This window comes from Eretmochelys imbricata, chromosome 13 (assembly GCF_965152235.1).
Source record: "Eretmochelys imbricata isolate rEreImb1 chromosome 13, rEreImb1.hap1, whole genome shotgun sequence".
Lineage (NCBI taxonomy): Eukaryota > Metazoa > Chordata > Testudines > Cheloniidae > Eretmochelys > Eretmochelys imbricata.
Window position 1 is genome coordinate 43,842,066 of NC_135584.1, and position 25,205 is coordinate 43,867,270.

Genomic DNA, 25,205 nt, shown 5'->3' on the forward strand with positions numbered 1-25,205 from the left:
GCGGGGGGTGAGTAGGGAGATTCAGACTTTTCTCTGCATCACGCACACAGAGCAGAGCTTGTCCCTTCCAGCAGGGGGCAATAGGGGTACACAGACACATGGCAGGACTCCTCCCTCCACCAGGGGGCAACAGGGAAACACACACCCACACAGAGCAGAGCTTGTCCCTTCCAGCAGGGGCAGCAGGGACAGACAAACAAATGGCAGGACTCACACACACGGCAGGGCTTGTCCCCTCCAGCACAGGGAAGCAGGGACACACACACACACACACACACACACACACGGCAGGGCTCGTCCCTTCCAGCAGGGGTCAGCAGCGACATATACACACTTTGGTCGCCTCATTACCTCCAGTGTGACTAAGGAGCCAGGCCCATGTGGCTGGGGGCTGTAACACGCTCATGTTCCCTGTGGATCGACACTGGGGGGCAAGAGGGGGGTTGCACATACTCCCCAGCGGATTACCAGTACTGCCTGGCTCCAGCCCTGCTCCCTGCATCCAGGCCGGGCTCTTTTCCCCTCCCCTGCCAGTTTCACATAATGCTCCTCAGCTGCTTGAGCCTGATCCAGCCAGAGCTGCTTGGGAGGCCTCTGATGAGGGGAACGTCCAGCCACCGCTAATCCCCAGAGTCATCCCCCCTTCCTTCTCCAACTCAGCTGTTCTTCCCTCCCCTCCTATCTTGCCATCCCTGTTTCATTTTCCCTCCCTCCTGCATCTGCCAGCTCTTCCTGTCTCTCTCCAGCCCCCTCACCACGACAGATTAGCTGCCCCCTCAGCCCAGGTGCCATGCTAAAGTCAGGGGGAGGGAAGAGTTCTTTACCCCCAGGAGGGACCTAGGGCTAGATTCAAGGACCGTGAGTCTGTGGCGGAACTGGGACTGGAACTCAGGCATCCTGAATCCTAGGGTGTGAACTGCCTGGCAATCTGGCGCCCCCCTTTGCTCCACATGGGGCAAACACCCAGGGGTGTTTTCTGCTGCCCTCCAGAGGTGGCTGCATGTTGAGGGGGTGATGTGCCTGGGGACACAAAGGGGCTGGAGGAATGGCAAATGTTATCCTTCAACCAGCCTAAAGCACGCCAGGAAAAGGAGAAGCTGCAACAGAAGAGGGAGCAGGGTTAGGCCCTCATCCCTGCCCACAGCTGGTCACTATCACTGGGTTTGTCTGTCAGCCCCCAGGATCGGGTCAGTGCCAGGTGCTCACTACCATGCTCCTTCGTGCCAGAACGGCCTCCCTAGTGTCTGCGAAAAGCAGCTGCCCCCAGTCACCAGTGGGACGGGTTTTGCGCCCAGGGGCCAGTGACCAAGATGGCTGCCTCCACAGGTCCACTGCATTGACAGCAGGGCTTGTGGCTTGGGGAAGGAATGCTCTGGTGCCAGTAACCAACATGGTCGCCACAGCTTCGCAGTGAGATTGCCACGCCTTCTATTCATCTCCTTGATGTGAGAGACCAACAGGGGGTGCCACCTCAGATGGGAGCCAGACACCAACATGGCTACAACCACTGCCCTGTGAGGCTGGTGTGGAGTCCAAGTATAGCCAACAAGGGCCAAAGCCTTTGTGCCAGTAACAAAGATGGCTGCTATAGCGTGGCTAAGCGCCTCGGTGCCAGTAAACAAGATGGCAGCCAAGCCATCCCCAGTCAAAAATGGCCGCCGTGAGGCTTTAAAACCAAGATGGCCGTCGTTTGCCAGTAAATAAGATGGCTGCTTTTACAACAAAGATAACCAAGATGGCGGTTTTAAAAAAATACCCCTAACCAAGATGGCCGCTCTGTACGCAACCCCCCCATAACCTTGCTTGCCAGTATACATGATGGCCACGGCGGGTTCGAGGTGTGGGCAGAAACCGGAAGTGCGCGCTCCTTATCTCAATCCCCCCGAGGCATTTCCGGTTACTGCTGTTTGCGCGGCTCGGGTGAGCAGCATCGGTCCGCCCGGTGCCTGGGGCTGCCTGAGCGGGGAAGGGCGGCGGGGCCGGAGACCCCGGGCCGGGCCGGACCATGTCGGACACCTGGAGCTCGATCCAGGCCCACAAGAAGCAGCTGGACTCGCTGCGGGAGCGGCTCCAGCGGCGGCGGAAACATGATCCGCTGGGTGAGGAGTTGGGGGGCAGTGGGGGGCAAAGGGCAGCGCGGGGCCATGTAGTTCAGGGGTCAAAGGGCACGGGGTCGTGGCCACTCATAGGGCATTGATGATGCAAGTAGGTCGGGGCAACGGGAAGAGGGTCAGGAGGCAAAGGACACGTGGGGGCAGTGGTGACACTGGCAGGATCCCCTGGGGGGGGTCAGGGGGGTCGCAGGGCCAAAGGGCAAGTGGCACGAGTGGGGAACTGGGGCCCAGAGGATACCAAGGGGTCAGGGGTAACTAGGGGAGGCAACGGGCACAATGGACATGGGGCGGCGGGCACAAGGCTCGGTGGGGACTGGGGTTTGGCCGGGGAAGTGGGGGCTCAGGGAGGTAGATGGTCGTGTGGGAGGGTGCAGGCTAGATCCCTTGGCTGTGAGATGGAGGGGCACTGTGGGGGTCAAAGGTCAGCAAGGCCATGACTGGATCAGATGGGCAGATGCAGGGGTACTGGGCCAGGGGGATTAGGAACCATGAGGCAGGGCCAGAGGGTGGCTGCAGCAGTGGCAGAAGCAGGACCCTTGTGTTGGGGTAAGACGTTCAAGGGCATTTTGGGCTCAAGTGGTCCCCAAAGGGCACTGGGGCAACAAGGTGCTGGGGATACAGGGGGTCAGGAATGCAGGAGGCATTGGGGTCCAGGGTGGCAGGAGAAGCCATGGGGTTGGGGCACTAGGGGGGTCGACAGCAGCTGCAGCAGAGACCCCAGCTGGATCCACTGGCACAGTGGTGAGAGGCAGTGGGGAAGGGGGCAGGACTGATTGGCTGCGGTGGTTGGGATTGGGGTGAGGTGGGGGATTTGGTGTTGTGGGCAAGTGCCAGGGCAGTAGGTGGGGAAGGGGGTGTCACCTCTCGGTACTCAGACATCACCAGCCTCACCCCATCTCTCTCCCCAGACCTCAGGAACCCAGAGCTTGCGTCACCCTTCCGCAGCGACAGCCCAGTGCCCGCAGCCCCCACACTCAGCACCGCAGCTAGAGAGCTGGCCACTGACCCTGAGCTGGAGAAGAAGCTGCTGCATCACCTCTCGGACCTGGGGCTGGCGCTGCCCACCGATGCCCTCTCCATCTGCCTGGCCATCTCCACAGTGAGAGCCCGGTCCCTCCCTCTTGCTGCCGGTCCCATGGGACCCAGCCCCATTCCCCTCCACCACCCATCCATGTGAAAACACACCCGCCTTCCCCCAGCAACGCCTGCTTTGTTTCCTGTTTGGTGTTCCTTTGTTCCCTGGGTTGGCTGATCCTCTGACACATGCCCCCCACCCTCCCTCCAGTTTGACCATCCTGCCTCCCAATGCTGCACTCCATCTCTCCCCACATGGGGGACCCTGTCTCTCCACCCTGCCAGGCACTAGGGTGACCCCATCTCTCTTCACACTTGCCCCACCCCGTGACCCTATCTGTCCCACAGCCGGAGGCCCCCATCACCCAGCACAGCGTGGAGAGCCTACTGCAGAAGTTTGCAGCTCAGGAGCTGATCGAGGTGCGCCGGGGACTGCTGCAGGACGATGAAGAGCAGCCCACTCTGGTCACCTATGCTGACCACTCCAAGCTCTCCGCCATGATGGGCGCTGTGGCTGAGAGGAAAGGCCCCACTGAACCAGGCAGCACTGGGGGCCAGAAGCGCTGGGCGGAGCAGGATGCTGGGGGTGCCGTTCCTTCCCCAGCTGGTGCCACCCCCTCTGCCTTGACCACCTCGGAGCTGGCCAAGGAGCCGGCCAAGAAGTCTCGGAAGCAGGCATCAGACCTGGACCTGGAGATCGAGAGCCTGCTGAGCCAGCAGTCCACCAAGGAGCAGCAGAGCAAGAAGGTACCAGCTGGACACCTGGATCCTAGCCTCAACACAGGCTGGGGGGCCCAGTGCTGGGATCGCTCCATGGCTCTGGGAGGGCAGAGGGGTCTAGTGGGTTGGAGCAAACATGATCTCAACCCTGGCTTGGGGTGGGATCCTGAGACCTTTTTTCTCTGGACCAATACAGTCTGTTTCCTTTCCGCACCTCGTTAACAACGTTCATTGGTACAGGCTATTGTGACCATTTATGAACCCTTACCCAGTTTCCAGCAGTTGGGGAAGGTCTGCTAGACCACAGTTATTCCCACAGGGAGGAGCAGGGTGGTGGGGAGACTGGGAGTCAGGACTCCTGGGTTGTATCCCTGGCTCTGGGAGGGGACTGGGGTAGGAGTGGGGGGAAGGGAACCCCGGATTCCTGGGTCCTTCTCACTGCTCTCCCCCCACCCCAGGTGAGCCAGGAGATCCTGGAGCTGCTGAACACAACCACGGCCAAGGAGCAGTCAATCGTGGAGAAGTTCCGCTCGCGAGGCCGTGCCCAGGTACAGGAGTTCTGTGACTATGGCACCAAGGAGGAGTGTATGAAAGCCACAGATGCTGAGCGGCCCTGCCGCAAACTGCATTTCAGGTGAGAGCCAGCCCCGGGGCTGGGAGCCAGGACACCTGGGTTCTGTCCCAGGCTTGAGGAGGGGAGTGGGGTTTGGTGGGTTAGAGCAGGGGGCGTTGGGAGCCGGGACTCCTGGGTTCTGTCCCTGCCTCTGGGAGGGGAGTGGTCTAGTGGGGGGAACGGCAAGTCGGACACCTGGACTCCTGGGTTCCATGTCTGTCGTTTCCCGCTCTCCCCACAGGCGCATCATTAACAAGCACACGGACGAGTCTCTGGGCGACTGCTCCTTCCTCAACACCTGCTTCCACATGGACACCTGCAAGTACGTCCACTATGAGATTGATGCCTGTGCCGACCTGGACGCCTCTGGGGGGCGCGACCACAACGCTGGCCAGGAGCTGGTGCTGCCCCAGGCAGTGGGTGGGGACCCCAGCATCGACCGTCTCTTCCCCCCGCAGGTATCGCTGGCAGGTGGGAGGAATGTCTGGGCAAATCAAAGGGGGTGGGGGGTTAGGGAGGAAGTGGTATGGGACAGCAGGGCTCTGGGCAGCGCAGCTGTCAGATCTCTGGGGAAAGGTTTGGTGGGGGGCTCTGGGCAGCATTACGGGGGTGAGACTGTCCTGTCTCTGGGGAAGGGTTTGGGGTGATGAGGGGACTCTGGGCAGCGTTACGGGGGTGGGGCTGTCAGGGCTCTGGAGAGGGGCACAGAGGCTGGCGAGCTGTGGGACGAGGTGGCTCTGGGGAGCCCAGTGTGAGGTGGAGGCTCCCTGCTGTGCCATCAGCGGCCGGAGGCCATTCTCCTTGGGGATAGGGAGTTTTGGTTTCTCTCTGACACCCCCCTTCCCCCCCCAGTGGATCTGCTGCGACATCCGCTATCTGGATGTCAGCATTCTGGGCAAGTTCGCGGTGGTCATGGCTGACCCGCCCTGGGACATCCACATGGAGCTGCCTTACGGCACCCTGACTGATGACGAGATGCGGCGCCTCAACATCCCCGTCCTGCAGGACGAAGGGTTTCTCTTCCTCTGGGTCACTGGCCGGTATGGGGGGGCGGGGGCAGGGCTTGAGCCTCTGGGTCACCAGCCAGTACGGGTGGGGCATGCAGCAGAGGCTCTGGGTCACCAGCTGGTACTAGGCAGGGGAGGAGGTGGGTGAGCCTGCTACGGCTCCTGGGGTGGGTCAGGCTGCGGGACAGGCAGTCTGTGCGTCACTGTGTGGTGTGGCAACGGAGGGGGGGTCTAGGCTAGGTTGAAAGGGTGCCTGGGTCAGTAGAGCATCTCACCTCTGCCCTGCTCTCCCCCCAGGGCCATGGAGCTGGGACGCGAGTGCCTCAATCTCTGGGGGTAAGTGTCTGTCTCCCTCACCCCCCCCCATGCCACTGCCCCCTCTAGCCTAGCCCCTAACCCCCTCTCCTTCTGCCCCAGGTACGAGCGGGTGGACGAGATCATCTGGGTGAAAACCAACCAGCTGCAGCGAATCATCCGCACGGGGCGGACGGGGCACTGGCTGAACCATGGGAAGGAGCACTGCCTGGTATGGGGGAGCACTGCCTTGGACCAGGTAATATGGGGGGGGTCTCCCCAGCACCTGGCTCAGCCTCTCTCTCTCTCCTGTACAGGTGGGGGTCAAAGGGAACCCCCAAGGCTTCAACCGGGGCCTGGACTGCGATGTCATCGTAGCTGAGGTGAGTTCAGCCCCTCCCCACGCTCTGGCCCCCCTGCTGGGAGTGGCCAGGGCTCTTTCCCTGCTCCCCACAGCTCCCCCATGGCCACCACCTCTTGCAGGTCCGTTCCACCAGTCACAAGCCAGATGAGATCTACGGCATGATCGAGCGCCTCTCTCCTGGCACCCGCAAGATCGAGCTGTTTGGCCGCCCTCATAACGTGCAGCCCAACTGGTGAGTGTTTCCCCCCTACCCCGGACACTAGGACCCCCCACCCTCTAACCCTGCCCTCTCTCTTTGCCAGGATCACCCTGGGCAACCAGTTGGATGGCATCCACCTCCTGGACCCTGATGTGGTGGCCCAGTTCAAGCAGCGCTACCCAGACGGGATCATCTCTAAGCCCAAGAACATGTAGGGGATGGGGGGACAGGGGGCTATTTCGTAATAAAACAAGAAAACTGGTGCTGGGCCTCATTCCCTGGGACTGGTGGCAGCTGCTGGCGCTGGGCACAGGCAGCACCCCCAGAGCCCATTCCGCTCCCAACTCCTGGCTGAAGAGGACCCAGGCCAGGCAACGGGGTGATGATGGGGATCACCAGCAGCTAGCCTGTCATCCCCCCCCCGACCCTCTCCCCAATAAGCAGTTCACAAAGTTCCAGCCCCTCCCACTTTAATCAGCTCCAGAGGCATGGCCTGTAGAAAGGGCAAAGTCTGTGCCATCCCTGTGCCTGCACCCCATCTCCCGCCCACCCCTAGGGGACATCGTCCCCCATGGTCCCCTGCAGTGTCTGTGCCGGGCTTGCCCGCTGTCCTGCAGTGTCTGGGCCAGGCACTGCCCCACACTCTGAAGGGGGGCACTCTGCACCCCTGCCGCGACGGTCACTTCACAAACACCACGCTGTTGTTGGAGTTACGGGAAGCCAGCCACGCTAGGAACACGTCCCTGCGAAGGGAGACAGAGCGAGTGTGAGCGTCAGCAAGCAGGAGGGGCGTCCAGGTCCCTGCCACCTGCACGAGGACAGAGGGGAGGAGAAGGTTGGGGAGGCACAGCCCACCCCCCTCACCTGCAGTGCTTGACAACACACTCGCTGCTGCAGTACTCGTTGTCCCAGTCGCTGCTGCTGACAGGCGGGTTGTCACAGCCAGAGCGCACGCAGCGGGGCCGGGGCGACAGCCCCATGGGCGACTCTGACACCAGCTCCACGTCCATCTGCGTCGGGGACTCCACCTGGGCATGGGGGGGGGAGAGACCGTCACTGGCTGCGGAGCGAGGCCCCAAGGCTTCTGCCCAAATCATGGCCCCGCCCCCTGCCAGGCCAGTCCTCCCTCAACCCTCCACGACCTCATACACCCGACCTCTCACCCCTCCACAACCCCACACATGCCCCCACAGCATCCCTCCAGACCCCCCGCACCCAGCCTATCCCTCCTATCAACCCTCCACAACCCCACACTTCCCTCCACCACCCCCTGCACCCAGCCTATCCCCCCACACCACCCCTCCGCAACCCCGCACATCCCCCCAGACCCCCTGCACGCAGCCTGTCCCCCCCACGTCACCTCTCCACAACCCACACAGAGAACCCCTGGGTCATCTACACCCCTCCAGTCTACCCCACCCCATGGCCTCTCAGAGACCCCTCAGCACTGAATGGGCTGGGTCTTGGCCCTGCCAGCCCCCCCATCGACCACGGGGCGGGGCAGAAGTACAAGGACACAGGAGGCACTGTGTCTCCGCCCAGCCCTCCCCACTTCTAGGAGCAGGGCCCCCATTCCCTCACCTCAGGCACCACGTCAGCCGTGATCATCTCCACGGGCTCCGGGGAGCCCTGGGGCTCTGGGCTGGGCCGCTCAGGACTGGCCTCCTCAGGCTGCAGGGTGACAGGCTGGATCTGCAGGGCTGGTGGAGGCAGGATCTTGATCTGCAGGGGCGGGGGCTGCTGCTGCAGGTGGAGCCGCACCTTCTGCTGTAGGGCAGGCTGCTGCATGGCCTGCAGGGGCGGCGGGGGCTGCAGGACAGCGACCTGCTGGGCAGGGGGCTGGGGCGGGGGCATCTGCTGCAGGGGTGGGGGCTGGAGCCGGGGCAGCTGCATGGAGGAGGCAGCAGCTGCAGCCGCAGCTGCAGCCTGCAGCACAGAGCGGGTAACTATCTGGGTGGCGCCCGTGCCCAGCTGCAGCCCCCTGGAGGTGACGGAGGTGACGGGGATGACAGTGACCACACCGCCCTGCGAGGACACGGCCAGCGACGAGGGCAGCATCTGCTTGGGGATGATGATCTTGGTGAAGCTGGGCTGGGCTGGCGGTGGCGAGCAGAGGTTCCCAGCGCTGGGTGCTGGCTGGGGGGCAGCCGGTGGGGACTCCAGAACTGGCGAGGGGGCAGGGGGCGTGGGGGCTGGCGAGGGGGGCGTGGGGGCTGGAGCTGGCGCTGGCGGGGGAGCTGCTGGGGGCGGCACTGGGTTCAGGTCCAGCTCTGCCGTCTCAGCTGCTGTCTGCGGAGAAGGAGAGGGAAGATTAGCCCAAGAGTAGAGAAAGCAGGAAAGTGGGGGGACTCTGAACCCTCCTCCCTGCAGCAACCCAGGGGAGAACAGACAAGCCGGAGCCTCCTGGGGGGTGGGGGAGAAGCAGCTGAAGCAGGGACCTTCTGAGAACTTGTTACAGTTTTGCTGAATTCCCTCAGCCATTTTCTCTGACCCACTCCCTCCTCCTCCATCTCCACCTCATTCCACCCTGCTCCTCGTCCAGCCCCCTCTGTCAGCTGAGCCCAGCCCGCCTTCAGAACTGCAGGGCACAGAGCGGCCACTTGCTGCCAGCCCCTGCCCTCGGCCTGAGACTATACATACGGCGCCAAGTGCAGTGGGTCCCCATGCCCGGCTGGCCTTTGCACTACCAGGGCACACCTGATAAGGGACAGACAGCGACATGGACAGATGGAGCCAGTGAGTGTCCTGCTGAGGGGCTGCAAAGGGACTTGGCAGGGGAGAAGGGAGCAGACCAGGCCAGCTGTGGCAGGGAGATGGAGGCCTGACCCCCTTATCTGACACACCTGGATAGCCCGATAAGCCGCCAGTGCCTTCAGATACTCCTTCTTCGCCGCCTCCGTCTTCCTCTTGTAAACCTGGCAAGGAAGGACAGGGACTGAGCAGCAAGGCCCACCCCACCACCCTGCTCCTAGCCTGGCCCACCCCCAGCCCCACCCCCACTCCTCCCATCCCCAGCCCTCACCTGCCTGTGCTCTTCCCCCCAGACCCCCATGGCCCTCCCCACCGCAGTCCCCCCCCATGCCACCCCCACCTGTTTCTGCTCCTCGCCCAGGCTGTCCCACATGGAGGCCACAATCTTGGAGACCTCCCCAAAGGTGGCGTTGGGGTTCTGGCCCTTGATGGCAGCCTGTGTGTCACGGAAGAACAGGGCGTAGGCTGAGACCGGCTTCTGCGGCTCATTTGGGTCCTTCTTCTTCTTCTGCTTCTTGGCGGGCTTCTGCTTCCGCCCCGCGTCCAGCACCACCGGCGCTGCCTTCTGGGCCGGCACCTGCTGCTGGAGACAGGCATCACCTTCAGCAGCACGCAAGTGGGAGCCAAAAGGCCAGGAGCCATGGGCCCCAGCAAAACCCGTGGGGGAGGGAGTGAGGGGCCCCGGCAGAGCCTGTGGGGGAAGGAGCAAGGGGCGGACAAGAGGGCTGGGCACTGGCAGAGCCAGGCAAGGGGGAGGGAGGGCAGGAGAGAGCACCAGACGCTTGTGTGTGCGTGTGCGTGTGCGAGAGAGAGAGAGGATGGAGGGCGCCATCAGAGCATGGCGGGGAGGGAAGAGGCGGGTGGCTGGGAGCACCGGCCCGCAGCAGAGCCCATGGGGGGCGGTGGGGAGACAGACACAAGGGGCGCCAGCACTGCCCGTGGAGGGGGGCACAGCCCGGGGCACCAGCAGCATCTCACCCGTCTGAACTCCTCGGGCTCGTCTTCCTGCAGGGAGCTGGTGGGCGAGGGCGTGGTGGAGAGCCGCTCCTCGGGCGACTGGGCAGCGGGCGGTAGGATGGAGCTGCCCCCCAGGCTCAGGCCCAGCTGGGAGCTCAGCTCGGACTGGTCAATGGTCGTCAGCTGGCCATGCCCCATCAGTGCCCCAGGGCTCATGGGCACATCTATCGTGACAGGCGGGTTGGTGCTATACTGGGTGCCCATGGAGTGATCCAGGTCCTGGAGGGGCAGACACAAAGCTGAGGGGCTGGCGCTGGGGGGAACTGCCCCTCCCCCGATGCAGGCCCAGCAGCACCAGCCCCCTGCAATACCCCAGCCTGCTGCTAGAGGGCACCAGCCCTGGCCCCCCCGCAGCACGTACATCCCAAGTTAGCCCCTGGGGGGCCCAGGCTCCTCCACACCCCACAGCCAGGCACTACAGGGCAGCGCCTTGCAAAGCAACCCGCCCTCCCCTGCCCAGCCCCTCACCATGGCCAGCCCCCCCGTCAGGAGCCCGCCGCCCTGCTCCATGAGGCTGTGGTTCATGCCCACGGGCATGTCGAGAGCCTGCACGCCATACTGGGTGGAGAAGCCGGTGTCCGGTGCGCTGCTGGGGTCCCCCAGGTCATCGAAGTGCCCCACCACGTCTGAGACAGCTAGCGAGGGGTCGGCGTCCAGGGAGATGGGCGGGATCTCAAACTCCTCATCCCCCAGGCTGGGGGTGTGGAACGTCTACAGAGAGGTCGGAGACTTGAACTCGGTGCCACCTGCCCCCTCCCCCGGCCAGGGCCCAGCCCCCATCTCCCTGGTGTCCCCTCCCCTGGCCAGGGCCCAGCCCCCATCTCCCTGGTGTCCCCTCCCCTGGCCAGGGCCCAGCCCCCATCTCCCTGGTGTCCCTCACTACCCCTCCCCCAGCCAGGGCCCAGCTCTATCATCCTGGTGCCCCATAGTGATCCAAAGGATCTGTGCTACACCCCATCTTTTAAACCGTCCCTCGGACAAATCCCTTCAGTGAACCAGACCCCCTGGGGTCCCACCAGCGTCAGCCACATGGCTCCACGACCAAGCTCTGGGCTCCAGCCCCCCTGCTTCACCCCAGCAAATCCCACTGGGGCAGCAACATTTTCCCCGCTTCAGGGACCAATGCACCTCCGCGGGGGTCTGCAGTGCCAGCAGGCAGCCTCTTCCACCCTGAGCCGGGCCCAGCCTGGCCAGGTCCCTCTGGCCGAGCCACAGCTCCTTCTCCCAATGCTGCTGAAGGAACCGTCTTGGTTTCCTCTCTCTGCCTCTGCTAGTCGATCATTCCCAGGTGAGCCTGGGTCTCCCAGCTCCAGCCTCCGTCCATGTGCCTCCTCCCGCAGACCCTGCTCTGCTCAGCTCCCACCCCAAATCTATCACCTGTTTTCTCACCTCCGCCCCCGACAGGAAGGGATGGGCCGTCCCCGTGATGGCCAGGTAATTGTCGTTTCCTCCAGGGAACTATGGGGGAGAGAAGAGATGTGGGCTGGTGAGGGAGGGGGAGCAGAGCAGCCTGTGTCTTCAGTCTCTATGCAAACCCCAGCCCACGAGCCCTCGCTATGGCATTCAGCCCTGTACATGGGGTGACTGGCACCCAGTCCAGGCAGCAGCGAGAGGCAAATACCTGCCCTTGCCATCTGCAGCTGGGCCTTTCGAAGGAGCCCCGGGGGTGTTAATGGGGCTTTCCAGTAAGACACAGGCAACCATGCCAACCTCACCTGCCCTGGAAGCTGGGCTAGGCACATTCCAGGTTGGAAATCAGGCACCATTTGGGGGTTTTTTTGTTTGTTTTTTAACAATGAGGGTAATTAACCACTAGGACAAACTCCCAAGGGAGGTGGTGGAATCTCCATCTCATGAGGGCTTCAGAGACAGCCCAGAGACCTTCCAGAGGGAACTGGGAGGAATTCTCTGGTCTGTGACACACAGGGTCCCTGTTGGCCTTAAAATCAATTAAAAGTGCCAGGGATTTACTTGAACCATTTTCCAAACCAATTCAGTTACCCTGGTGCTGAGCCTTGTACAGATGCCCTCCTTACGGATTAAAGCAGGTACATTTCAGTTTGGGGCCACCCAAAATAACCAGTTAACCAACTCAAAATAAACTGGCTTTAATGGGAGATAAGGCCCCCCACATGCTTCTGTTCTGGTTTAACTAAATTTAAACCAACCTGTGGAAGTGGAAAAAGGGATAAAGGGAATTTGAATGCAGACATCTTAGTTTCTTAGGAATAGAGCAAGAGTCAGGCTAACTCTAAACATGAGACTTTAAGGCAGGGCCTGGGCGAGCGGGAAGCGAGTGGGAAAACTGTAAGAGATGCTGTTTTGACTTTGTGTTAGATAAGAATGGAATGCAGACTGTAGCAGGAACTGCTGAGAAAAGTGAGATATCAGGAAAGAATATGTATAAACAAGATGTGGCTGTTGATCATTATTGTATACAACAAAAGGTATAAATGCTTGCCCTAATTGTTTATCAGGCAGAGACTTGCCTAGGAAGGGGAAATCCCTGTCCCTGCACACTCTCCCCCTTGCAACTGCTTGAGAATAAACGGTCTCTGACTTGTTGCAAACAACCTAAGAGTGAAGACTGTGTTTTCTTCCACAATTCTCTTAAACTAGCACAACAAGCCGCCAGGCTACATACTGGCTTCAAAGGTTTTAGCATTTGTCTAGGTTTGAAAATTAACCCAGATTGAGACAGGAAGAATTTAAACTACAAGTTACTCCACTCCCTGCTTTGTCACAGACTCCCTGTGGAACCTGAGGCAAGTCACTAAGGGTTTGTCTACATGGGACACTCAGAAAAGTTAATCCAATTTAACAAGTGTAAATTTCAAGTGGATTTGCTAAACTGCACACAACTCCTGTGTGGATAGTCTTATTCAAGTGGCCCTAATTCACTTTAATTAACTTCCAAGTGAGTTAGGTTAAATTGAATTGAGGCCACTTTAATTCTGAATAAGAGCAAGCATCTTCATATGTATTTAATGTGGTTAACTAATCCACTTTAAATGAATTCACATTAATTTTCCTGAGTGTCCCAGACAAGGCCACAGCCTGCAGTTTAACCCACATAAGCTGGGCTAAAGCAAAGCCCTGGTCTAGAAGGTTTAGTGCCAGAGCTGTCTGTTACGGGTGTGACACTTATGCCAGAAAAACCCCCACAAGAGCCACAGTGAAACTGGTAATAAAAGATATGCTAGAAGAGCTTGTTTCACTTCCCCAGCACAAATATTTTATACCAGCAGAGCTATCTCTACACTGGGTGAGGGGTTTGCTGCCTTAACACTACTGACATGGCCATGACACCACCATGTTTAAGTGTTGACAAGACCTGGCTCACAGCCTTTTTGTCCCTCTAAAGTGGCCTAGGGATCTGGGATTTCAGCCTGACCCACAGGCAGAGATCTCTTTGAGGATGGGATTTTACACAGGTTCAGTCAAAGTGACGTGAGTTCGCGAGTGCTCAGGTGGGCCGGTAAGTTTACAGGTGCGAATCAAACTGCCTGAACCAGTTTCATGCCAGCGGGAGGCAGGTGTCAGTCACAATCCAGCCCCTTCATTACTTTGGTGTAAGGTCTCATCTATACTAGCACAGATTTGCTGACAGAGCTGGACATCGGCGCAGCTCTGCTGCCAACGCTGCCCTAATGGAGACACGCCTGATGCCAGCCCAAGAGAAATAGCATTTGAGTGGGACACAGCTCAGGCCAGATCGCAGAGCCAAACAAGCTGCACCAGCAAACGTGCTTTTGTGTCAGCATCACCCCACCCGGGGGTCCTGGCTCCATTATTTGGGGGAGGGGGGATGCACACGTGTGTGTGTGTGTGTCACACATGGATACTAGCAAAACCTTTACGTGTGGAACAGGTGTGAGACTGACTTCAGCACCCCCCAGCCCCAGCCCCCCGCCACCTCCCCAGCCCCCCAAAGCCCCAGCCACCTCCCTGCCTCCCAAACACCCCCCTGCCACCTCAGGCCCCAGTCCCCCCCCCCCCGCCACCGCCCCAGCCGCCCAACGCCCCAGCCACCTCCCCAGCGCCCTCCCTCTCACCCACCCCCCCTCACCTCCATGGTCCCAGCAGCCGCCACCGCCTCCGAGTCTGTAAGCGACACCCCCACCCCCCCACCCCGAGCCCTCTCCCGGAACCGGAAATCGACGCCCTCCCGTGCTCCCCAGCAGCACTATTCTCCCCCAGCCGCCGCTGTTTGGCGTCACTTCCGGTGCAAACCCCAAGCCCTCCCGTAGAGCTGGGAGTGGGGGACAACGGGACGCGCGGCCGGCCAGAGCGGCTTCCGGCTGGAGAGCAACAGAGTTTAGCCCACCCAAAGATAGAGCGGCGCCGGAAGTGGATAATAGAGTCGGCACCGGATACAGGATAGAGCGTACCAGAAGTAGGGCATAGAGTAGGCCCTGTGCTGGGGATAGAGCGGCGCCACGCGCTGGAATAGTGCAGTGGAGACTGGAGACGGCACTGGGTGGGGATAGAGCGGCTACCAGATGTAGAGCAGTAGAGTCGGAGACTGGGCGGGGATAGAGAGGCCTTTGGCGGACCTGGTTGGGGCGTCATGTCTTATGCCTATCTTTTCAAATACATCATCATCGGGGACACCGGTACCGGGGGCCCCGGTGGGGGAGGGGCGCTGGGCCCACCGGGGAGGGGGCGCCCCGGTGGGGGAGGGGCGGGGCGCGGCGCTGGGCCCACCGGGGAGGGGGTCCCCGGTGGGGGAGGGGCGCTGGGCCCACCGGGGAGGGGGTCCCCGGTGCGGGAGGGGCGCTGGGCCCACCGGGGAGGGGCGCCCCGGTGGAGGGGCTCACTGCCTACCCCTGGCCCCGCGCTCCCGGAGTAGGGGGCGGGCTGGGGGGAGACGCAGCTTCAGCCCCCAGGCGGGGCCGGGCCTGAGAGTCTCATTTTGTGCCCCCAGGTGTCGGGAAATCCTGTCTCCTGCTGCAGTTCACGGACAAGCGCTTCCAGCCCGTCCATGACCTGACCATCGGTGACAGCGGGCCGGGGCACCGGCTGCCTGGGGGGCAGGGGCTGCGGATCGGGAGTGAGGGGCACCGGCTGGCTCGGGGGCTGGGCTAGCAGGGGCTGTGGGTCGGGACTGAGGGGCACCGGCTGGCTGGGGGGCTGGGCTGGGCTGAGCTGGGCTGGGCTAGCAGGGGCTGTGGGTCGGGACTGAGGGGCACCGGCTGGCTGGGGGGCAGGGGCTGCGGGTCGGGACTGAGGGGCACCGGCTGGCTGGGGGGCTGGGTTAGCAGGGGCTGCGGGTCGGGAGTGAGGGGCACCGGCTGGCTCGGGAGCTGGGCTGGGCTGGGCTAGCAGGGGCTGCAGTCCGGGAGTGAGGGGCACTGGCTGGCTGGGGGGCAGGGGCTGCGGGTCGGGATTGAGGGGCACCGGCTGGCTGGGGGGCTGGGCTAGCAGGGGCTGCGGGTCGGGACTGAGGGGCACCGGCTGGCTGGGGGGCTGGGCTAGCAGGGGCTGCGGGTCGGGACTGAGGGGCACCGGCTGGCTGGGCTGGGCTGGGCTAGCAGGGGCTACAGGTCGGTAGTGAGGGGCACCGGCTGGCTGGGGGGCAGGGCTGGGCGGGGCTGGGCTAGCAGGGGCTGTGGGTCGGGAGTGAGGAGGTGAGCCCAGGGCTGCGGGTTGGGAGTGAGGGCCACCGGCGGGGTCGGCAGGGTTCGGCTAGCAGGGGCTGCGGGTTGGGAGTGAGGAGGTGAGCCCAGGGCTGTGGGTCGGGAGTGAGGGCCGTCGGCAGGGTTCGGCTAGCAGGGGCTGCGGGCCGGGATTGAGGGCCACCAGCAGGGTTCAGCTAGCAGGGGCTGTGGGTTGGGAGTGAGGGGGTGAGCCCAGGACTGTGGGTCGGGAGTGAGGAGCACTGGCGGAGCTGTGTACTATACTGCGCCTGCCCCATTGGGTCCCCCTTTTGATGGTTTCCAATGTTGTGTCTTTCTGCCAGGTGTGGAGTTCGGGGCTCGGATGATCAACATTGATAGCAAACAGATCAAGCTGCAGATCTGGGACACGGTGAGATGGGCAGACACTGGCGGGGAGGCTGCATTCACAATTGTGGGGAGAAATGGGGCTGGGAGAAGTATCTGAGGAGGTGTGGGGTTAGGTAGCTAGGAGCAGTGGGAGTGATGGGGCTGGGAGCTGTGGGGTGTGGTTGTGTGGAGGATGCTAGGGAGGATTGTACGGGAAGGAGGTGGGTGTGATGCAGGGGAATAGGGTGACTGGGAGAGCCGGGGGACCCAGCAGGGAAGTGGAGCCAGGTGAGCAGCTGCATTCACCCCCTTTTTCTCCCATCCAGGCCGGCCAGGAGTCTTTCCGTTCCATCACCCGCTCCTACTACCGTGGTGCAGCCGGAGCGCTGCTGGTCTATGACATCACCAGGTAGGGCCTGGCTCCCTCACCCCACACTCCCCTCCCTCACACGCTCAGAGCCTGTCTGTCCCCACAGCACCTCCCAACCCCTCTCTGCCCTGCAGGCGGGAGACCTTTAACCACCTGACCTCGTGGCTGGAGGACGCTCGGCAGCATTCCAGCTCCAACATGGTCATCATGCTTATCGGCAACAAGAGGTAACTGAGGGGGTTGGGGTCCAGGCCAGGTCCATGCAGAGATCTTCTGTCAAGGAGCTGGGGGAGCTGCCAGGGGGGTTCTCATCTCTGTGGGGTGCAAGAACCCCAGGGGGTAGGTGGGTGCAGGGCTGGCATCTGCTGGGTCAGATGGGAAGCTGGCTCTCAGTGAGGGAATTCTCTGCGTGGTGCAGGGATCCAGGGTGAAGCGTGTTCAGCCCTGCCAGTACAGGCTTCACAGCCGAGGGCAGGACTCCCTGGAGCAGGACCCCTGCCCAGACATGCTCACCCCCCACCCCTGGTGTCCCTGCAGTGACCTGGAGTCCCGGCGGGATGTGCAGAAAGCAGAGGGAGAGGCCTTCGCACGGGAACACGGGCTGGTCTTCATGGAGACCTCGGCCAAGACATCCACCAACGTCGAGGAGGTGACCAAGGGAAAAGGGGGCTGGGATCACGGCCCGGACTGCCCCTTCCCACCCACCACCAGCTCTCCCGCAGTCTCCCCATCTGCCCACCTGCTCTCCTGCCCCATCCCCCAACCTGCTCTCCCACCACCTCCCCCCGCCTGCCCACCCGCTCTCCCGCCCCATTCCTCCCTGTTCTGCCCACCCCATTCCCACACCCTCCGCTTGGCCAAGACAGCCGCCAGTGGCAGAGGGGACCTGGGGTAACTTCCCATAGTCCCCCCCTCCACACCCTGTTACACCCAGGAGTCCCCCCCCTTACAGCAGGGCTAGGGGGTGCATCTTGGGTGTGGGGGAGAGACGCCCCCAGGCCAGCCTGCTTTCAGCCCCACATGTGTTGGGTTTTCAGGCCTTCATTGACACAGCCAAGGAAATCTACAGGAAGATTCAGCAGGGGCTCTTTGACGTCAACAACGAGGTGAGCCAGACCCACCCCCGCTCCCTGCCCCACCTGGGCCCCATTGCTCATCCCCGAAGGCCTGCAGGGTCTCCTGGCTTGGGGGTGCCCTGGCAGTGCTGTCCTGGACACCTGGGTTCCCACTTCCTCTCCAAGGCATATGCTGTGGGAGTGAGTGCCCCATGCTGCTATCTCGGATGCCTGGGTCCCTTCCCCTAGGGGCCAGGAGCTCTGTGAGATCTTCTAGGGGTGATGGGATCCCATTCCCAGACCCAGTGTCTTGTTGCAGGGCCCCTGGGGGCAGCACCCTCCCCTGTGCACACCTGAGTAACCTCCCCTCTCTCTTCTAGGCGAATGGCATCAAGATCGGGCCCCAGCAGCCGTCAGGCACAGCTCCTGGCGCCGGCTCTCGCCACAGCCCCCAAGGCTCAGGAGACAGCTCGGGCTGCTGTTGAGCCCCTCGTTGTGCACTCTGGTGCATGCCAGTGCCCCTGGAGTGGGGTGGCGGGGGGTCACCCTCTGCTCCCCTGGGACTGAGACCAGCCCACCCCAGTCCCTGGCGGGGAAGGTGGCTCCCTTGCTGAGCTGTGGAGGTGGGATGGGGCTCATGACTCCTGTCCCAACCCCATAGAGGGGAACAGGTGTCCCCTGACTCGTGCCTGGGGGGTGGTTAGAGACCCTGCCCGTGGTTCCACCACCCCCAAACATTCCTTCTTGTAAGCTGGGGTGGGGGGCAGAGGCAGAGCCGGGTCTGGAGTCTCCCCTCGTCAGTGCCTTCTCGCTTCAGCTGCATTTCTTGCTGCCCGGGCCTCAGCGAGGCCCCACCCAACCCTTCCCTGAGGCTTTTGGGTCCCAACTGGGGACCCCCCCACACCCTGTTTGTGTGTTCCTGGCCAGGTGCCCAGCCCCCACCCCTCAGCCTGTATTGGCTTTTATTGTGTACTCGCTCTCTGTGGCTCCTCGTCTTATTAAACGTGTGCATGTCTGCAATCCGCACTCCCTGCATCTCTGCTTATGGGGCAGGGCACCATGGCTTGGTCCTTCCCCTCCCAGAGCCGGGGAGAGAACCCAGGCATCCTGGCTCCCAGCCCCCCTGTTCTAACCCACTAGACCCCACTCTCCTCCCAGAGCTGGAGATAGAACCCAGGAGTCCTGGCTCCCAGCACCCAGTGCTGTAACCTCCTAGGCCGCACCACTGATGGGAGATTTATTCTTTTGTCAGTGTGGGCAGGACTCAGTTTTTCTAAGCTTTCTGGGGGCTTCAGGCACTGAGTTCCCCATTCACTGGGCACCCAGTTCCCTTAGGGAGCTCTGAACATCTGGGCCTCAATGTCTCTGGCCACAGGGGGAGCATACTGACAACACAGAGGTACAGACACTGGTGATTGGGCCATAGACTGCATTCAGTAACTGGTGCATCTGGGGTAGCGTTTTACAGTCAGGACTGGGGTTTGCAAAGACCCCAACTCCCCTTTTCTCTCAGCTCAGGTCAGCATGGCTCCCAGAGGGAACAGACAACCATGTGCCCGGCCTCCATTCCTGCCCCTTAGCTCTGGGGAAAGCTCCCTAAAGATACCCCTTGGCCTCCTCTGAATCCCGTGTGCGCTGCTGCAGGCAGCTGGAGGGCTGTGCTGGCCCGTGGCTACACACTGCATACATTCTACTAAGTCACCCCATCTCACTTCACCCACCTGCAGAGTCTGGAAGGTCTTTTAGTCTTTACCTGCATGGGAACGTTGCACCGGTTACACCAGGGATCTCAAACTCAAATCACCACGAGGGCCACATGAGGACTAGTACATTGGCCCAAGGGCTGCATCACTGACACCCCCGCACCCCCACTGCCCCCAGACCTGCTCCACTCCACCTCTTCCATGAGACCCCGCCCCTGCCCTGCCTCTTCCCACCCCTGCCCTGCCCCCATTCCAACCCCTTCCCCAAAATCCCCACCCCAACTCTGCCCCTGCCCTGCCTCTTCTCTGCCTCCTCCCCTGAGCAGGAGGCTCCCTGCTCCTCCCCCCCTCCCTCCTGGCTGTTTGGCGGAGGGAAGCGCCTGGAGGTAGGCGGAGGCGCGGGAACGCGGCGCTCTCTGGGGGGAGCTTGCTGGCCACAGCAACCCCTGGGTTACACGCTGATTGGTTTGAACCTGCTGCTGGACCCCGTTGGACACTGTTCCCAATTGTAAACTAAACTGAAATAGGTAGGGTGACCAGATGTCCCGTCTTTATAGGGACAGCCCCTTTTTTGGGGACTTTTTCTTATATAAGCGCCTATTACCCCCCACCCCCTGTCCCGTTTTTTCACAGTTGCTATCTGGTCACCCTAGAAATAGGCCACTTCTAAACCCAAATGGGAGACAGTGCCGTGGTTTGTTCTGGCTTGGATGTCTGAGTTGGAATTTGCAGGTTGGCTGCGTTAGACTGATGCAATTTCCCCATGTAGATGATACCTGAGGGGCTGTCTACTCAGGAAAGTTAATCTGAATTCACTTTTAAAGTAGATTCCTTAAAGTGCATTAAACCCCTGTGTGGATGCTTTTATTATTTAGAATTAAAGTGAGCTGAATACAGTTTAGCTTAATTCATTTTGGCTGTAAATTAAAATAAACTGAATTAGCGTCACCTTAATTCTGAATAAGAGCATCCATACAGGGATTTAATCTGGTTTAATGGCTCCATTTTAAATTCACCCCTTAGATCACAAGCTGCTTGAGGTGGGGAGGGTTGGGTATTCTGTGTCTCCTGGACCAAGTGGGCCCCAACCTGCTGTGCTCTTTGTGTGCTACTGCTGTATACGTGTTACTGGCATAAATAGCACTGGGGGGGGCGGGGGTGTCATTGGATTTTGGACAAAAATGTTTTGCTGAAAAATAGGGTTCCATCTCTATATACACGTAGATTCCCCCTTCCCATAAATATTTAACAATTTAAAATATTTTGAAGGGGAAAATATTGCAAATTTTTGGTTTGAAATTGTGGGGAAATGTCAACTTTCTCGCATTTTTATTTTCTTGCATTTTCTATGGGGGAAAAAGGAGTTTGAAAGGTTTTTAAAGTTGGAGAATGTGGGAGGAAGAACCCCTCTGTTTCTCGTGTCTGCATTTTCCCAGTGAGAAAAAACGTTTTAACCAAAAAAAAGTGATCATTGTTCTACCCTTTTTTTTTTTTTTCCCAGTGAGGTAAAAAAGGAGAGAAAGGGAATTTAAAAAAAAAAAAGAAAAAAAAAAAGTGAGAGAAGGAAAAAGCAAGAAAATCCTTTTTTAATTACATAAATGTTTGTTTACAAACACTTTGAAAAAAAACTTGTTTCAAATTTTGAAACAAAAACAATTTAAAAAGTTTAAAATGTTGAAGAAACAAAAATTGTTCATTTTCTGTTGAAGCTTTTTGTAAAACAAACTTTCGACCCATCTCTCAAGTGCAGGAGACAGTTTCGAGGCACATATTGGCTTTGTTAGGTACAGTCCCAGCTTGCAAGCCTGGGGACTTGCACGGTCTGTCTCTAGCTGTGTCTACACTACGCAGGCTATGCCAGCATGCACTGCATCTCCAGAAGTTTTTCTGCCAGTGGAGGAACGTGACCTCGCCAAACAACGTGAGTTGTGCTGACAAGCCCTTTTCTGCCCGCACAGCTGGGGCTTTGTTGGCATAGCTGTGTTTGTGTTTTGTTCACACCCCTGGCTGACATATCCATTAAGTGTAGACAAGGTCTTAGCATCTCCTGGGACAGGACTGACCTGAGGGAGTCCAGCCCCACAGGGAAGCTATCTGGGAGTTATGAATTCAGTCCAAAATTTGGGCATTTTAGGGTTTGTTTTGGGGGCAGTTTTTTATTTTATTTTAAAAAGAAAATGAGCAATTTTAATTTCATTCAGACATTTTGATTAGTTTTTGTTTGGTTGTTTTTCTTCCTGTTTCAGGGGGGACGGGACTCTGAGGGGGAACACTAGTTTTTCTGGTTCCCCTTTTTTCACGGGTTATGGGTTATTTAAACTTTTGAAACTGTCAAATGGTTTCATTTCAGAATAGCAGGAGTCGGGGGAATTCCTTCTGTCCCTCACTTTTACATCCCCTCCCTCTTTTCCTGGGGCAAGGAAAGGGGAGGGCTACTGGAGGAGGGAAGGAATTCCCCCACTGTTTGTAGAATAAAATTTTTTACTTTGTTTAAAAAACAATAAATCTTTTTCTGTGGGAAGTGGCTTTGCGGAAACATCCCTTTGGGATTAAAAAGCTTTTTGGAGGGAAATGTGTTGAGCTGCTCCAGGTCTCAGCATCAAGCTGGAAGGGCTGAGAATCCCAGCTGAGGGATGCTTTCGCCAGACACCAGTCACTGGGCTTAGTACAGAAGTTAGACTAGGTGAGCCACTGCTCTCTGCTGGAAGGACCGGAACGGTTTTGTGGGCATTTCTCCCTGCACTTCTCAGACACCTTGGAGCTGCACTGGGTCATCTGGGTGTGAGACGTGGCCCCGTGTAGGCTGGCTGGGTCGAGCCCCCGGGAAGCGCAGCAGTGACTAATACATGGGTCACAGAGGCTAATGTTTCTGGGCATCTCTGGGGAGAATGAATTTGACTGGTCACCCACGCAGCTGTCTGTCCTTCCCTCTGCAGTGTCTGTCCTCATCTACCCACCTTGTCCTTTTACTGATAACATTACATATCTCTACCTGGTGTCTGTCTGTCCATTTCTCCACGCTTTCTAGCCATCCCCATACACACCTGCTTTTTTCTCTGCCTGTGTCCTCCCATCCCTCCTCAGTCTGCCTATCTGTCAGGACTCCTCTTGGTTTCTTTGTGACCCTGGATGTCGAATAAACCCTGCCCCTGCCTCAATGTGCCTGTTTTATTTGAATCCCATTGGGGCTCAGCTTCCTTTGTGAAGACTGGGTCCTGGTTCATAGGCTGAGCCCTGAGACCAGGGGCATGGCGCTGACTTCAGGCAGTGACCTCTGAATGAAGAGCAGAAATGGAGCAAGGCAAGCAGGCTTTTAACGCTCCGGGGTCAGGGGCAAATAGCTTTGTTCCTACTCTGCGATGGTGCCTCTGAGCGTGCCAATGCAGGGGGCAATGGGGGGCAGAGGCCCCAAAGAGTCCCACAGGAGGCGGATGCTGCTGCAGGGTTTGTCCCTCTCACTGACAGAAGCTCTGTTGGCCACACCATGATCCTAGCTGTAAAATCCTCAGGGACCTGGAGTGGAGCAAGCCCCACCATCTCTCTGTTCACTGCCCTGGAATTTCCTTCACATCTCCCAGAGCCCAGAACGCACCTAGACTTAAGGCCTGCTTACACACAGCGTTGTCCAGATTAACCCCACATGTGGACATTCTTATTCCAGAAGAAGAGTTCTTGGCTTCTGTGTATCACTGCACAGGCTTTGCCAGGGTAACTGTAGTAGCTAGACCAGCAAACCCTCTTAGTGTGGACACAGTTTATACCAGCAAGAAAAGATGGTGCTTTTGCTGGCACGTCCAGCAGGTGCCTTGTACACACTAGAAAAGCTTTTCTGCCGTAGCTGGACCAGTCTAGTTACACGGGCAAATCCTCCTGGAGGAGACAAAAGTACTCACGTGCCAGTATAAATCCATCTGCTCTCAAGCTTAGAACGGGTATGTGGGTAACAAAACACCTGGTGAAACAGCTCTGCTCATATCAATGGTAAATGTAGACCAGATCTCCATCAAGTGAAAGAGCTGTACCAGTAGAAGAGGAGTATTGCTAAGAGCTTTCCTGGCACACCTTTGTGAGTCGGGATACACTGCTTCACAACCCCGACCCATAAACTGAGTCGACAGGAGTCTACAGTGTAGACAGCGCCTGAGGGTTTATGTACATGTGTAGTTTTCCTGACTAGAACTCCAGAAGTGGGCATTTTTAGGGATTGTCTACATGGGGATATTAATCCAGTTTATGGCAGGGCATGAATTTAAAGCGGAATAGTTTAGAATAACTTCCTGTGTTGTATGCTTTTATTCTACAATAAAGTCTTGTTTACATGGGTGCACTCAGAAAAATTAGTCTGTATTAAAGATGTGAATTACAGAATAAGAGCATCCACATATGGAGTTTTTCAGAATAGCTGTTCTACTTTAAATTCACACCCTGCCTTAATCAAGAGCAACTCCATGTGTAGAACAGCCTTTAAGATTCTGAAAACCAGGATTGACACCATTTTATTCCTTTGAAAAATGGGAATTAGAGGGCTAAAGTAAATCTCTCCTGTGGTAATACCCAGAAATAGGGTTATGTGCAGGGGAGAGAACTGCACCTCCCACTCAGCTACCAGCTGTATCTCCCTCCTGACCTCTCCATCCCCCCACAGGGCTAGAGGGGAAAGGGGCTCTGCAGTAGGTGAGGGTCATAGAGGTATGAGCTGCCTCATTCATCTCAGTGTGGTGCTTTCAGCTGACAGATTTATCTTGATGCCATACCAGTGTGTGTGAGCTGCCACATTCATCTCAGTGGGGTGTTCACCTCCCCCATATCCTGGGGTGCACTACTTTTAAGGCAGATTACCAATATGCATGGATGGTAATCTGAAAGCTGTAAGCAGCTCACTTGTGTTGGGGGTAGGAGGGGGGTTTCTGACTCTAGAACTCCTTGACCAAATTACTCCAAATTCGCAGCACAACTGCTACTCCAGTTCCTGTCGGTGGTCTACCAGCAATCAAGATGATCTCACTGTGTATGTGGATTTCAGTGCATTTTGAAGATGTAAAAGAAGCTAATTTTGTGTGGGGCAGAATCTTGGGAACCATTGGATCAAATGACCCTAAACACTGGCCACTAATTCTTCCCCTAGGCTTAATGAAGCCAAGCAATTTTCAGGACAGTGTGAGTATGCCTGCAGATTTTAGAGCCTTTTGAATTCGCTACTCTTTAACAAAAAGTTCTGCCCTTGAGGTTGACTGTTCCACTCCACTCTAAACTCCAACCATAGAAGGATAACAAAAATATTTTTTTTTTTGGTGCAGGTTGGTGGTTAATTAATGTTTTTTAGCATTTCAGTGTTGCCGGATTTAATCATTTTATTGCAAGTCTTGGACATTGGGTGTTTCTCTTAAAGCCCCAGCTCCTAGCGTTAGGTGATTATTCCTGGCTCTGCTTCTGGCTTGCTGAGTGACCTTGAACAGTCACTTCACCATGTTGTGCCTCAGTTTCCCCATCTCTAAAATGCGGGTAGTTATACTGACCTTGTTTTTAAAGCACATTGGGATCAACACAGATGAAAAACAATAGATAGAAGCTAGAGATTATTATAATTGTTTGTGAGACAGCCAGCTTTCTTACTTTGTAAAGGGACTTTCTGGCCCTGCTGTTGGATGAGAAAAGTTGGAAAAGTGACCACCCCTAAAGTCTTAAAAAAAAAATTAAAAAGAATCGTAAATGTTATACTTGTTTACAAAAAACTCCCATGATTTTTAAACACAATCCCATTAATTTAAAAGTCAGTCTCATTACTATTGAACCCAATCCCAGGATTTCTAACCCTGATCCCATGATTTTAGGCCCATCTCATGATTGGGGGGGAAGCTGACTTATGGTTTTTGGATCAGGGTCAGGCAGACTGTTCACCAGCCGGGCATTGGAGGGTGGTGGGGCACTGCGAGTGTG

At 58.2% G+C, this 25,205-nt stretch overlaps 3 protein-coding genes across 5 annotated transcripts; 2 read left to right on the forward strand and 1 right to left on the reverse strand.

Annotated features, from left to right (window-relative positions):
* The first annotated feature begins 1,893 nt into the window (after positions 1 to 1,893).
* Positions 1,894 to 6,648, forward strand: METTL3 (methyltransferase 3, N6-adenosine-methyltransferase complex catalytic subunit). Its single transcript, XM_077832355.1, has 11 exons — positions 1,894 to 2,099; positions 3,023 to 3,213; positions 3,537 to 3,935; positions 4,367 to 4,542; positions 4,763 to 4,979; positions 5,374 to 5,561; positions 5,826 to 5,864; positions 5,946 to 6,054; positions 6,140 to 6,205; positions 6,306 to 6,418; positions 6,489 to 6,648. The coding sequence occupies exons 1-11, from the start codon at positions 2,006 to 2,008 to the stop codon at positions 6,598 to 6,600; spliced, it is 1,704 nt and encodes a 567-aa protein (XP_077688481.1). The 5' UTR covers positions 1,894 to 2,005; the 3' UTR covers positions 6,601 to 6,648.
* A 247-nt stretch (positions 6,649 to 6,895) lies between these two features.
* On the reverse strand, positions 6,896 to 14,335 carry TOX4 (TOX high mobility group box family member 4). Of its 2 annotated transcripts, none has more exons than XM_077831657.1 (9): positions 14,223 to 14,335; positions 11,543 to 11,611; positions 10,622 to 10,864; positions 10,115 to 10,372; positions 9,477 to 9,716; positions 9,229 to 9,300; positions 7,967 to 8,674; positions 7,250 to 7,413; positions 6,896 to 7,128 (listed from the first exon to the last, which is right to left on the reverse strand). In XM_077831657.1, the coding sequence occupies exons 1-9, from the start codon at positions 14,226 to 14,228 to the stop codon at positions 7,065 to 7,067; spliced, it is 1,824 nt and encodes a 607-aa protein (XP_077687783.1). In that variant the 5' UTR covers positions 14,229 to 14,335; the 3' UTR covers positions 6,896 to 7,064. The 2 variants fall into 2 exon arrangements, with proteins under 2 accessions (XP_077687783.1, XP_077687782.1); XM_077831656.1 differs by having other exon boundaries at positions 9,477 to 9,719.
* A 267-nt stretch (positions 14,336 to 14,602) lies between these two features.
* On the forward strand, positions 14,603 to 22,426 carry RAB2B (RAB2B, member RAS oncogene family). 2 transcript variants are annotated; one of them, XM_077831659.1, is made up of 8 exons: positions 14,603 to 14,633; positions 15,081 to 15,152; positions 16,116 to 16,183; positions 16,467 to 16,549; positions 16,645 to 16,737; positions 17,048 to 17,159; positions 17,548 to 17,616; positions 17,946 to 22,426. In XM_077831659.1, exons 3-8 carry the CDS (start codon positions 16,136 to 16,138, stop codon positions 18,048 to 18,050), a joined length of 510 nt encoding a protein of 169 aa, XP_077687785.1. In that variant the 5' UTR covers positions 14,603 to 14,633; positions 15,081 to 15,152; positions 16,116 to 16,135; the 3' UTR covers positions 18,051 to 22,426. The 2 variants fall into 2 exon arrangements, with proteins under 2 accessions (XP_077687785.1, XP_077687784.1); XM_077831658.1 differs by lacking the exon at positions 14,603 to 14,633 and adding an exon at positions 14,640 to 14,769.
* Positions 22,427 to 25,205: the final 2,779 nt, after the last annotated feature.